A 14,100-nucleotide genomic window follows, 5' to 3' on the forward strand; every position below is an offset into this window, starting at 1 on the left:
GGCTGCCTGAAAATTTGGCTATTTTGAGTTGAATATCGCCGTAGCTATATTGACTGTTATTTTGCTGTTTTTGATTACATAATACATTTTGGTAGTGAATTTCAAATATTTGGGAAGTGACAAATTAAATCGCATTTTCTTAAAGGTTAATGAAAGACTAAACATAATTTATGGGCCATCTGAAAACAAACTTTAAAAGATTAGCTTGATTATGATTCAACTTCGATTTATTCATATATTCGGTTTTTGAGTGACAATACGAAGATGGATTGCCAAAAAAATGAAGTGCAAGGTGTCAATATGTATTTATTAACACAGTGATGTTCAATTACTTTTGAGTATTAGTTAACATGACATAACAATCAAATATGAGTGAATCACAAATTCCCATGCATACTCACTCGTACATGAACACATCCAGAATTATTCAGATATTTTCATGAAAATCAATGCTGTGTGGTGGTGTGGTATAGACCATAAGCTACAACCTATTGTTAAGCGATTTTAAAGAATATAACGGAGAACCACAACTTGCTTGCACATCAACTGAAATTACTAAATTTGTCATGTTTATCAGGCCATGGGCAAATTTTAACCCCTGGCCCCAAATATTTATCATCTTATTACTGACTGTACCAAATTATGGAATACTATGAACACAAATGATATCAGACACTTATCAATAGGCATCAAGATTCATTTATTATTAGACCAAAACAAACCGTCTATAATCAGTGACCACAGCGTAGCCATTTCGTATTGCGTCAATTTGATTAAACCATTTTTATCCTAGGGGTGTTTGGTTCTATCACCTGAATACGTTTCAAAACAATTACATTGCTATAAGCATTAGCGCAAACGCTATTTTGAAGAGTTCAAATATTGAATTATTAAAATCAGAATGAAAAAAACAAACATCCACTACTCAAAAATTACAAATCAGAGATACTTTACAGAACATCATACCTCTTCCAAAAATAGTAACTGACATAATATCTCCACTGACCGAGCAACAGAGTCGCAATTAGAGAATGAGACAATACCCCGGGTTCATTGACCTTGCAACGTGTACAATAGTCTAAAGTTCGGATGTATCATTGTTTACGACCATTTTAGACGCGATATCTGAATGTAGTATTACTAATATATGATGTCACGAACTTCATGGAAATGGGCGTTTTGTATGGAGTTTATTTCCACCGACTGTTGATGAGTTAAAATATATAAAATATAGGAAAAACGTTATATTCGTTGATTTTATTTCTATTGCGAAAATAGCGTAAATAACTTCCAAGCGAAAATAAAGTATTCACAGTACACAGCCGAACATGAACGGAGTATCAAGAATGTGCCAAACTGTGGATCCCGAAATCATATGCCCGCGTAAATTTAACTACCCCAGCTGTCTCCGTCTGTTTTCTCCGCTTCGCCACCGAAAAACAGGAAATTGGCAGCTGGGGTTAAATTAAACCAGTAACAAAAGTTCAAATAGATTGTTTTATAATGATTTACATTCCTTGTACAGTGAGTTCCTGCATGGCCAAGAAAAGGTTGCACACAAAACATAATACAATGTAAATGTAACACGAGTCTTGTTGTTTAACAGTTTTTTAAGGATGCCATGGAATCGTATATGATACAATGCACACACAAAGTGATTCGCCCCCTAAACAACAACAACAACAACAACAACAACAACAACAACAACAAATACAAATCGAGTGAAACATCTTGTATAAAACGGACAGAAACATGATACATAAAGCAGCGTAACTTTGCGATACGTTATTTATTGAGGCGGTAGAAATACTAGTACACAAATAATGACGTACCGGAGAGATGTGTCCACATGGTGTATGTATTCACTGCTCGCATGAGAAACAATCATCGAAACTGAACAAACCATATTAAGGCGCCCGACTAGAAACGATTTCTCTCCCTTTTGTTTTACACCTTACTGAGTCTGTGCTTGCTCTAAATCGTACATCGTAAAATGGTAAACTTACTGGCTTGAGCTTTATTGCGACGTGTCATTCGCACACTGTAGTAGTATAATAATATATAGGGTTACCATAGCTACAAATGAGGTAAGTTTCCTTGAGTCTTGTCACGTGACCCGGTGAAGGCGATTCGTCGGTCATGTTAGTAGCATCGCGATCAGTTGGTATCAAGGATTTTACAAGTGTTACATTTCATAACAGAGCGATAACATATAATATGGCGACGTGATACCATGCTGTTGCTTGGCGAGTCTTGTGGGTCAATGCATTGCATCTTGGCAGTAGCTGAGCCCGGGCCACATACTGTCATCTATGTAGTATGATTACAATTATTGTATCTATAAGATAAAAAAAATGATTGATTAAAAGTAAAATATTGTATGTATATGTAATTATGCGTAACAGATCCAGTGCCACAATTCCCATATTCCCTGTGGATATGCCAATCATTCATGGAATGCCCCCGCTACTACGACCAGTTCGAGTATTTCGTTCTTGGGTGAAAGTTGTTGCCGAGATTGATCTAATTTGCATATCACGTGATCATTGTGCCTTACATATGAGATGTGTACGTTTTAAAAGTGGGTGTCAACAGTAATACAGGTGCAGCTGAGTGTGGACACTACCCATTTTGAGCTTGAGGAAAGTTTTTAAGTCTGCGATGGCTCCAAATGGCTGTCTTTTCCCCGTGCTGGTTGCGGTGGTATTTTTTGCGATGGCGGCGGGGGTACCGCGAAGTAAACGGGCGTCCGATGGCGATGATGCTGAGTAAGTTTGGGAACTATGTACTCTTTCATTATTTCCCCTGGCTTCCTTGCCCAAACAGTGAAGTTACTTGCACATGGGACTCGCAGATACGCCCCTCTTAAAAATGAAATGTTGCCAGGCAAAGTTTTTCGCGAATTTAGATTTGTTTTAACCGGATTTGAACATAGTTTCGAAAATTGTCAACGCTATATCTCACACGTGTAGGCTGCCATAACTTCTGAATGACCTACGATTTTTCGGCGTACATCTTCATTACACAATCCGATTTTAATCCAGATTTTTCCGTACATGATGGCTGAAATGATTTCTTCTGGTAACCAATTGGGCCGTGCATTTCTGAGCGGAAAAATGTGTTTCGAAAATATACCATAGCGTAGCTTGCCGTTGGTGTTCACCACGGGGTTCAAGTTGCCGTGTCATGTGCTGGTTGACATGGGGGATTGAGCTGTGTCAGTTGCGGGAGTAAGTACGACGAAATCCACGTTCGTTTTCTGGATGGATGCACACGTTGTATCATTATCACGCTGGGAAGGTCTCGAAAATTACCCACTTTTGTTTGCAGCCACGTCTTTCAATGTAAACTACATTCGTTTGCGTAGTACAAAACAAATTTGATCACGTACGTCACAGCAAAACAAAGTTAGGAAAGTAATAACTCGTGTATTTATTGAGGCGTCGGCAGGTACGCATTGTCATATAGCGGATTTCAGTAACATAATACCAATTTTCAACATTTTCCAATAATTTCCGCTGCGCTGTGACACGTTGTTGTATAGCGACCACATATTTCCTCCTATCATTTTAATACGTCTTGTTTGGATTCACAGGCCCAAAATAATCACGCAAAGCGGACATCTGATATTTCAAACCGGCGCCAATCACAACATCTCATTCCGAACGGAGGGTACTGGAAAAGTTGTCGTCGGCAACGAGGATTTGCTGCAAGTTGTTGCCCAGGTAAGCGCTGACACGGAAAGTAATCATGATCGAAAGTGCGTTCACTGAAGGTGAATATTTCATACACAACGACGCTATTGTGTAGTTCACAACTGCTTTTGTCTGTGACCATTTACCCTACCGAGAAGGTCATCCATGGAAACTGGCATTTGTTATGTTAATTTTGCAAAGACAACTACCAATGTCAGGTAAACACATTTTTGCATATAAGATAAGATAATTCTTTATTACAACCTCATAGAATGAATTACATATCTATTTTGGTTTATAAAATGTAATAAAGGTGTTAAAATAATCATATATTGCTGTCACATTCAATAATTAATAATAATAATAACTTTATTGCATCCTTAGAAATACAATGTTTCTATCGGTTAATAGCAATAAAGATTAGTTGTGATAACTACTACTACAAAAAGAAAGTTAGTTGTTAAAAAAAAAAAAAAAAAAGATAAAGCAAGTGTTACATATCAAATGGCATTTTTATTTCTTGATTGAAATGCATTATGAATATAGTTGCCAATCTTTTTTATTATTACATCATCTTTTGATATGTTTACGTCACAGCCCCCTCAAAAGCAACAAACAATGTATTTTCTGAGTTCAATATGGTAATGATTTATATAGTTGCTTGTATCCTTGTACACCCACTCTGTTTACTGTTTACTTTTTATTTCTCCCTGTGATTCATTCTTGTCAAGTTCCCAAGGTAAGTAAAAGTAAACACTGGATGTTTACAAAGCTTACTACATGCCTGTAGTTTTATAACAATGAACAACAATATTTTGCAAGTCATTTTTGGGGTTAGATGGGGTATCATTATGTAGGCTGTCCGTGTGTTTTGGACTTATTTGCAGAATAAAAACTACCATGCCTAAGCCGGATGTTTAAAAGGAAATAAAAAAACATATTGCACATTTTAATCTATTTTGTAATTAATTAATTCTATTAATTCTATTAATTCTATTTAGGTATTATGTTAATTAATAGACCAAATTGACATAATTTCCATTGGCTGCAGATCTTCACTACATTTTTTTGAAAAAGTTTTGGTAAAAAATGGTGGAGGTTTCAAAGGAATAATAGTTTAAAGGCCCAGGTATACTATAAATACGCTCTTAAACAATAGGGATTATTTCCTTGCATGTCACGCTGTAGTAAACAGCTCCAGCCAAGCTCTGGTAAAAACGTGTTTTCTCGAACTTACAGGTCGATTATGTCGTGCCAAAGTGGATGCATGTGACTATGAATACCACAGCTGTGACTGCGTGTAGTATTTATGACAATAAATAGTCACAGTCCCTGATAGAGGGACTGTGAAATAGTGTACGAGCTTGAATTTTGGCGGATAAAAGTCAAAAACACGAACCGGAGAAAGGGAAATGCTACTAATCTTGAATAATTAACTACTATCAATCAAAGTCACGTGATGTTGAACCGCTGAAACAGGATGCGTCATGGGCTATGCAAGTGATTAACAACACTCATTAGCATAGCCACACCTCCAATTCACATTTGCCCAGGGCAAGTGAATTGGGCCTTTAAACAATGTAGATAATTATGTCCCATGGTGCATTTCCTGGGTTGACAGCTTCCCCCATTAATGACTCAAAACAAAGTTATGAATAAAGGTAAAGTCAAGTGAAACCTCTTCAAACTGAACAGCTATTGTAATATTAGAAATTACACCCATCACCATTACAAAGTTACACTCATTACTGCTTTGGCACTCTTTCTTACATAACTACGTACTAAAGTACAATAGTTTACAAATGTTGTCAACATTAAGTTATGTGTAATATTATTTTTGAAATTAAGAACACCAAACTTGGATGGTAAACTTTGTAGATTGAACATTTACATAAACATTTTTAATATGGTATCAGACATTTTTGTGATTTAATAATTTGTTGATATTCATAGTGGTTAGATTTCCCTCACTGGCAATGTTTGTGAAACTGCAAAGTGATTTAATTACTGTAGAATTCTTTATTTTCGCTTGGAATTTATTTTCGCTATTTTCGCTGAAGGGATGATTCAGTGAATATAAAATCCAGCGAATATACTTTTTTTTCTATGTTTCACATTAAAAAAAATAAATTCCATACAAAACGCCCTAAAAGCCTTTTCAGCGAAAATTAATTCCAGCGAAAATAAAGTATTCCACAGTATATTGCAATGTTATCATCTACAGATGAGTGAATCTGGCTATAATCAAATACAATGCGTCTCCAGTTAGAAGATCATTTAAGCTCAGAAATAAAGGGAATTACCCACCCTGTAATGTAACACAACACTCAGTGTGGAATCACTGCAGTCAGTTTCTCGTCTAGTATTGCATCATCTGAACCCCATGCCTTGTAATTTTAGTTTAAGTAGCGACTTGTTTAAATGATTGTTTTCTTTCAAATTGAGTACTTAAAAATCATAGAAGCTCTGCCTGTAATTCTGATTTGTTGCCCTTGATACATCAACCGACTATCTATACTAGGCCTATCATCGATTGAGCGACCCTTTCCCCTTCCCCGCGCTTGTTGACTTAAGGCACCCTATTTATGACCCCAGGTAACCAAATATTTCTAATGCATAATTGTTTTTATTTTAATGTAATGCAAAAAATGCACTTTATTCTACCTCAAGATTTGTATCTGCCATTTGAGGGAGAGTGTGCTTCAGCTTAGTGTCTAATGTCACCAGAAAGAGTACCTATACATAATGAGTGCCATCAAAGTGTAAAAAAGCACTCCAAGTAACACAACAGGGATTCTTCCTTTGCTTATGATATATGGAACTTAATTCTAGTGACTCTGGGGAAACCCTGACCTTTTCCTCAAGATTTGTAAGGAGAATATCATCTTTTTCTCACTGTTACAACTCTTATTTCCGGGTTCAACAATAGAAATATGAGTATTAGTTTGCAGAATGTAATGTATATTGGAGGTTGAGTTGGGTGTGACCAGGAGATTGAGAGTAGAATTCAGGATAGAATATTACCTCTCGTTTGTGAAATTTACAGGGTAAGAGAAAAGAAAAAACCTTTGTACTTGGGAGCTCGCTTTGGTAGTCATGATTGGCTCATAAAACTTCAATAAACCCAGTGTTGGTAGCTACTGTGAAATCGTTCAGTTGTAAAACATTTAAAATTAGTGAAATTTGCGTGACTGGGAAACTGCTAAAGAATGACTAAAATTGCATCCTCATGATTACCTCATTACCAAAAGTGAAAATAAAATTATTTACATATTTTCTTGAAGTATTCATTGATTCAAGATGTTTTTCTTTGAGGAAATGAAATGAAATTGATATTATGGTTCATGGTTACAAAAACAAACTATAGTCTATATAGTCAACTTCACAAATATACCCACATACCATAATTTTGTTTTTAAATCTTTGATCAATGTCCAATATGATCTAAAATTAATCTAGAAATTATAGAAAGTTCATAAAAATGTGTTTTTGTCATGAGTTAAACATGTACAAAGTGAGAACCATAATTTTGCTATTAAAAGCGTATCTTGTATACAAAAAATTACATACCTGGTAAGTAAATGCACTACTAATCAAGCAAATACAGTAGTTTGTAAACCACTTTATTTGTAGAGGGTGCTTTGTTTGTTGACAAACTTGTGTACAAGATTCATAAGACAAGTTCTGTCATAAGATAGGCTCTCAATTCACCTTTATGTCTTTGGTGCAGTTCACTATAGATAATTTTTACTGTGTCAAATTTATTTTTTTTGCCATAAGATAGGCTTGCAATTCACCTTCTTTATGACTTTGGTGCAGTTCACCATATATAATTTTCACTCTGTCGAATTTTTTTATTTTTAAAAGGTTTGTGCTAAAAATGGGGGTTTTCACAATACAGAAAAAAACAATATTACCTTTGTTCCTTTGTATCTACTATGTGTTATTGATATAAATCTGTACTATATTTTAAAACCGAACTTTTATGTAACATTGTAATAGTAAATATTTGTAAGAAATTAATTAATTATATTTTCTGATTCAATATTGATGATAAATTGTTCGAGAAGTTTTCGAACCAGCTAGAACATTCAGTGCTACGCAATTTTGGTTCATGTACCAACTTGTGTAATGTCCCTGAAACGCCTTCTAAGTCAAACAAACTTTATTTTCATCACTATCTTAAACTGTTTCACTAAAATGTGCAAGTGGTCTTGTTGCTGTTGTCATAATAATAACATTTTATTGAGCCCTATGGCTCGAGTGGATTCAAGCCAGCTCTAGAAGTAGGACCCTAAATTCTACTGTTGATTTGTGGGGGGAACAAAAATTTGATTCTGATAAAACGCTGATGTGTAAACCTTGCAAATATGAAGTGAAAGTGTTAATAATAATAATAATAATAATAATAATAATAACTTTATTACACAACCAAAACCATCAGGAGGTTTAGTATGGTAAAAATAGCAAATAACAAAAGACTAAAATGATAAAACTAACTAAATAAAAGTAAAACATTAATAGGACAAAATAGAAAAAATAAAGTATAAAATACTAAAACTGACAATGCATAGAAAAGATGTTGGTTCTCTCATGGATGCGTATTTACATAATTAAGTATTTCCATTGAATATTTTTCAAAAATTTGTATTCTCATTCTAAAAAATTGTTGAATGCAGTCTTTAAGTGAAATAATTACTTACGTTTTTCATCACTGCCTCAATATGATTGAACTTGACTTACTGTTGGTACTGGTATTTACTTAAATGTTGAATAAATGGCAGGTATCCCCAGTATTGCTAGTTATTGTTTTGGTTACATTCGTCAACATTATTTTTAGCAAAAGACCATTCTGCAACCTTGTGTTCAAACAAAACAATAAAATTTACTCCACCCCCTCAATAAAAGTATATGAGACTAAAACAAATAAGCATTATGTGTATGTACAACTTTTAATCAAACAAAAATACCATTATATTGAATACCTGTACTTTTTAATTGGTCATTGTACATTATAAACTGACTCTTTTCAAGGTTGATTTTGTTATGGTTCTTTTTTTATTAGGTTGGTATATGGTACACAAGGTACATGTGATCTTGTATGCTATTCTATTGCTGTCTCAAGTACTTTCGTACTGTGTGGTGTACAAGTAATTCATTATTATCGAGAGGTCTTGTTAAAATTATAATGAACTAATAGTTTATATCAACTCATTAACAACTACACAAATACTCCATGAATATATTATCAACGATATACAGTTTCCATGGTTATATAAGGTGGATATTATTATATATTGAATATATTTTCTTTATAATAACTTTATTCATTTTGAGTAGAACATAGTCAAATCTATAACTAAATAACAATACATAAACAAAAACAAAAAATATACTAAAACAGTTTAACAAAAAATGGCTTGGAAAAATCAGGGAATTGATAATTACTGTGTCACGTTACCATACTTTTTTTATAATGATGCCAAGCTTTATTAATGAGGAAGTGTTGCCCATAATGTATTTAAATTTTGACTCTTCATCCATCAAATGAAAATTAAGTTTTATTTCTATGGTAATGTATCATATATTGTAGGTGGTAGGTGAAGAATTCTAAGCTTTAGCACTCATTGATGTTACTTATTTTGTAATGAATTGAATCTTTAGGCTGAGTCAATTGTTTATCAACATGTCTGCATACTGTCTGTTGCATTAAAATGCTTAGTTTAGTTAGTGTGTATGTGCATTTATCTCCAAATTTCAGGAAAAACTTGTTAGTGCTGTAATAGTAGTGCTTACAACGCTGATACAGTATGCTATAAAATAAATTCTATTTTTAGATTGTGTGCACTCCTAATAGAGCAAACAGTTTATTTTCAGTATTTACAATATCCTGTAAAACATGTTTTTTTAGCTAGCATGTTAATAATTATTTTAGCTAATCCACAATTTTGCTAAATTAAGATGTCGCTAATTAGAATAGAGTATATTCTCACAGCAAGATTGTTGGCACTTTAGCTAAATTAAGATTCAGTTAATTTATGCATTGGGTCAAATTTACTAAAATAGAATGTAGCTATTTCAAAGTGTTTTACAGTATTTATAACAAAGAAGTGGTCTGTTACAATCCATGGAATCATCTTTACAGGAATTTCCTATTTCTTGCTTTTCTTAAAAAGAACTTATGATATATTGTTATTCGCAATATATTTCCGCCAAGAAGTGATTTTGGTAGACACAATCCAAAAAATTATTTTTTTAATTTTTAATTTCGCTATTTTCGTTGATAAGTAATATTTGCTAAATTAAATCCATGTGAACTTGTAGAATAACAGTAAAACTAATTGTTTCCCAGAAAAGTTCGTGAACTAAAACAAAGTACAATTGCTCAAAACATCAAAATAGTGAAATTAAATTTCAGTGAAAATAAATGATTTAACAGTAATTTCCTAGTTCTCGCTTTCCTTAAAAAAATAATACTTGCATATTTCACACTGACTTTTTGAAATAATTAAACACTGAATTGAGTACATTATTATTAATGTATGTAAATAAATGTTTTCAATCTTGGTTGTTTTGGAATTAAGTATTGAGTTTCTTAGTGTGTTATTTGATAGTTGTGAATGGGATTGGTATTTTGTTGAGGAAACCATGCTGTTACAATATTTGGATGTAACCAAGAATGTATTTAGGCCAAAAGAAAAATACTGTGCATTTCCTATAACTCTATTTTTACTGCCTGATTCTAAACTCTTTTTTTTTTTCGTATTTGACAAAGCATCACAATATTGTGCCAGGCTTTGAATTAGATTTTACAGAAATTCAAAACTTTGCAAAACATACTTTAAATTTCCATAGTATAAGTCATAATTGCCTTTGTTGTATTAATATGACTGTTGTTTAACTATTGGGATTAAGTCTGTGTTGTACCCTGTTCTACTCAAGGGATGTTAGGTACATGGATAGTATGGTTATTATTGCTGTTGGAGTCCCTCACACTGTGATGTAATTACTCATAATAATAATAATAATAATAATAATTGTTTATTGCATCTTTAGAAATACACATTTCTTTCAGTATATAGCAATAGAAATATTAATCGTATGTGTACAATTTTGCCAAGCAGCATACAAATGTGTGAAAACAAGTGTCTCTCACTGATTCAACATAGACTCATGATCTGTTGTGATAACATTACCCATAACTTATTTTATTAAAGCGGGAGGGTCGTCCCCTGCGCACACGCAGGAATTGAGTCCCAAGCGACGATAACAATACATGCTAAAAACGCAATGGCTCATGTGTTTGTAAACAATGACGCGCTATGGTCATCTGACGCATGCGCAGGTGACGACTCCCCCGCTTAAACAGAAACTCATAATGTTATTTAATAATAACAGCAGTGAACAACGCCGTTATTTTATCTTTGAGTGTGAATGACCGCCCACTTCTTGTCAACCAGTCACTCCGCACATGCACCTGTGCTGTACGTACCTAATATAACAATACTGTAAAATTCTTTTAGCTGGAATTAATTTTCACTGAAAAATTTTTGGAATTTATTTGCACTGATTTTTGATAATTTGAATGTAAAATATAGGATAATAGGTATATTCACTAAATTTTATTTTCACTGAATCATTCCTTCAGTGAAAATAGCGAAAATTAATTCCAAGCGAAAATAAAGTATTTTACAGTACTACTGAAAATACCAGAATGTGTGACCTTTAGGGTTTATGCATAATGCATATTTGTCTTCCTTGAATAAAAGTTATTTACAACAATAAAATATGTTTCCAACCCAGGTGAAATTATATTACTATATATTTATCTCAAAATAAATAAATAAATTATTCATTTGGTTTTAATTTTGCTTTTTTCGCTGATATTATAACCATTTTAATCTACTTTGGAAGATAAGAGTTAATAATATATACTGTAAAATACTTTATTTTAGCTGGAATTAATTTTTCGCTGAAAAAACATTTTTGGTGTTTTGTATGGAATTTATTTTCACTGATTTTTGACAAAGTTGAATGTAAAATATAGGAAAAAAGGTATATTCACTGGATTTTAATGGATCATTCCTTCAGCAAAAATAGTGAAAATAAAGTATTTTACAATATAAAAGATGAAATATAAAAACTAAAATCCCCTAAATTAAATTCATATGTTGAATTACAATAGAACTCAATATATTGTTTAATTGGAAAATTCATGATTTTAAAATCTACTCAATATGCTCAAAAAATAAAAAAATGTTAAAGTATCGGTTAAATTTAGTACTATAGACAGTATACACCAATTATTTACTAAACGCTTTCTTATTTTCCAGATTAGAAAAGCTATGTTTTTTTTTGTAACCCCATATTCATGAGGTTAAAGACGTTCACTATATTTACTGCATCGCATTACTTAAATAGTTATGTTGATAGTTGTCTGTCCTAGGATTGTACTACTGTTATATTATATGATTCATAGATGTGCAAGAGACCCCATAGGGTTAGGAGTAAAGATCTGTATGGTACCAAGGTCTTATGACTGTTATTTATTTGATTCAAATCCATACCAATTTCTGAATACAGCTTAATAACATTTATAATGAAAGTACACTATCAAAACAACAAATGTTTGCAGAAATTTTAAGTTCGAGAGATGGGTCCATTACCAATAATGCTAGTAAATTTATTGACAGCATATTATTTTACTACAGTATAAGTAATTTTACTTAGACTTTAGTCTTTTATGTATTTTCTTCTGTTTTGTGTGTTTACTTGTGCTTTATTATATTAATGTCTTTTGACCACAGATAATGTACCAAAATATATTATTTAATGTCAAATAAAATGTATCTGTACTATACTATACCAAATCCATTATACCCCCCCCCATAGCATAGCAACCTCCAATCTTAAATTCATTTTTTGTCTCATCATTAGTTTAAGGCAAAAGAATAATAGATTATTTTTGGTCCAGTCTAATATTCCATATTCTGATGTTCATGTTCTATTTAGTATATATCATACTGTGTCAAATTCTCTTCTTGTCATTTTGATACAACAGCAGGGTTGCTTGAATTCACATCTACCATTGGTTGACTGTGCCTACAGAGGTCAACATCATGACAACCAGACGAAGGTTTATTTCTTTTTTTCTGTGTCTTGTTCATGGTGGTACTGAGCAACAGACCCAATAATAACAGGACTATTTGATATACTGGCATCATTTCTCAATGTCACTGTGAATTAAGATAACACCCCCCCCCCCCACACACACACACACACGCACAAATTGTGTACATTTCAGCACTAGTACTACCGGTAGTGCCATTTTACCATTACATCTAGTTAAATTTTACCTCTAGATCTAGCAGTATTTCAGACTAGTGCTACGGTACTTGCACTAACCACTCGTTCTATGTTCATTTCAACAAATGTACATACCTCAATATTCAGCATGATATCACTAGCAACATAATTCAGACGACAAAGCCACCCATGTGAATTATTTCTACTCGCAATACACTTCAACTATGTTGTACCTTCTCATGCACTTACTCTCAGATGAAACAAATATGAAAACTCTATTGTATGCTTGTAAGAATATTATTTTATTAGACACATAAAATCCTTAGGAAAGGATAAAAAGGGTCTTGCAGAAAGAAATTTAAAAACTACAATCTAAAAAGAAGAAAAAAACCTATTCTAAAAATATTAAACAAATCAAAAACAAATATGAATAAACAATAAAGACAATTTGCAACCAATGGTGAATACAGAATATAGATAGTTTTATTTATAAATTGCCTTGGTAAATTTGTTCATGAAATCTTTATTGTAATTGCAAACTTAAGTTGTATTCTTGTCTGTTGTACTTGTTTTAAATAATAAATCTTGACTTTAAATGTAATTATTATGTTTGCTGCCTTAGTGATTGTATGCATGTACATAAATGACAAAGGTGTGTATAATTTACTCTCTGGAGCTCGTTGCATATATGTTGCATGGACTGTATCCATGGTAATGTGGTGTCTCAATAATCAGGGCCATTGAAATACAATAGTCTAACAATCCCTTGCCCTCATAATGTACAACAATGATGTAATGCATTGTACATATATGGACAGCAGTGTCTTTTGATACATGTGTACCAGGGCTTTTCAACCCTCACCTCCAGACTTTCTCGCCCAAATTTTTTTTCTGTTCTTCAGTATTTTTGGAAATCAACCCTAATTTTGGAGCCAACTGACAAAATTTTAGTTAATTTTTAGTTTTTACTCAAAAAGTTTGACTATTTTTGTCCTAATCTTCTAAAGGAAGCAGACTACATTTTTGTATAAACTGGACTACCGTAAAATACTTTATTTTAGCTCGAATTAATTTTCACTGTAAGGAGTTTTTGGTGTTT

General features: G+C 32.8%; 1 protein-coding gene and 1 long non-coding RNA gene across 3 annotated transcripts in view; one reads left to right on the forward strand and one right to left on the reverse strand.

Annotated features, from left to right (window-relative positions):
- Positions 1-209: 209 nt before the first annotated feature.
- LOC146729786 (uncharacterized) lies at positions 210-3,602 on the reverse strand. Of its 2 annotated transcripts, none has more exons than XR_014928066.1 (2): positions 2,999-3,602; positions 210-2,338 (listed from the first exon to the last, which is right to left on the reverse strand). It is a non-coding gene; the product is annotated as an uncharacterized LOC146729786 (long non-coding RNA). The 2 variants fall into 2 exon arrangements; XR_014928065.1 differs by lacking the exon at positions 2,999-3,602 and adding an exon at positions 2,558-2,647.
- LOC100370254 (cubilin-like) overlaps positions 2,561-14,100 on the forward strand; it is a 139,637-nt gene continuing 128,097 nt past the window's right edge. The window contains exons 1-2 of the mRNA XM_085495161.1: positions 2,561-2,768; positions 3,596-3,725. Coding sequence (XP_085351287.1) covers positions 2,662-2,768; positions 3,596-3,725 — 237 coding nt within the window. The 5' untranslated portion in view covers positions 2,561-2,661. The remainder of the gene's footprint in view (positions 2,769-3,595; positions 3,726-14,100) is intronic.

This window comes from Saccoglossus kowalevskii, chromosome 21 (assembly GCF_978046115.1).
Source record: "Saccoglossus kowalevskii chromosome 21, keSacKowa6.1, whole genome shotgun sequence".
Classification (NCBI taxonomy): Eukaryota; Metazoa; Hemichordata; class Enteropneusta; family Harrimaniidae; genus Saccoglossus; species Saccoglossus kowalevskii.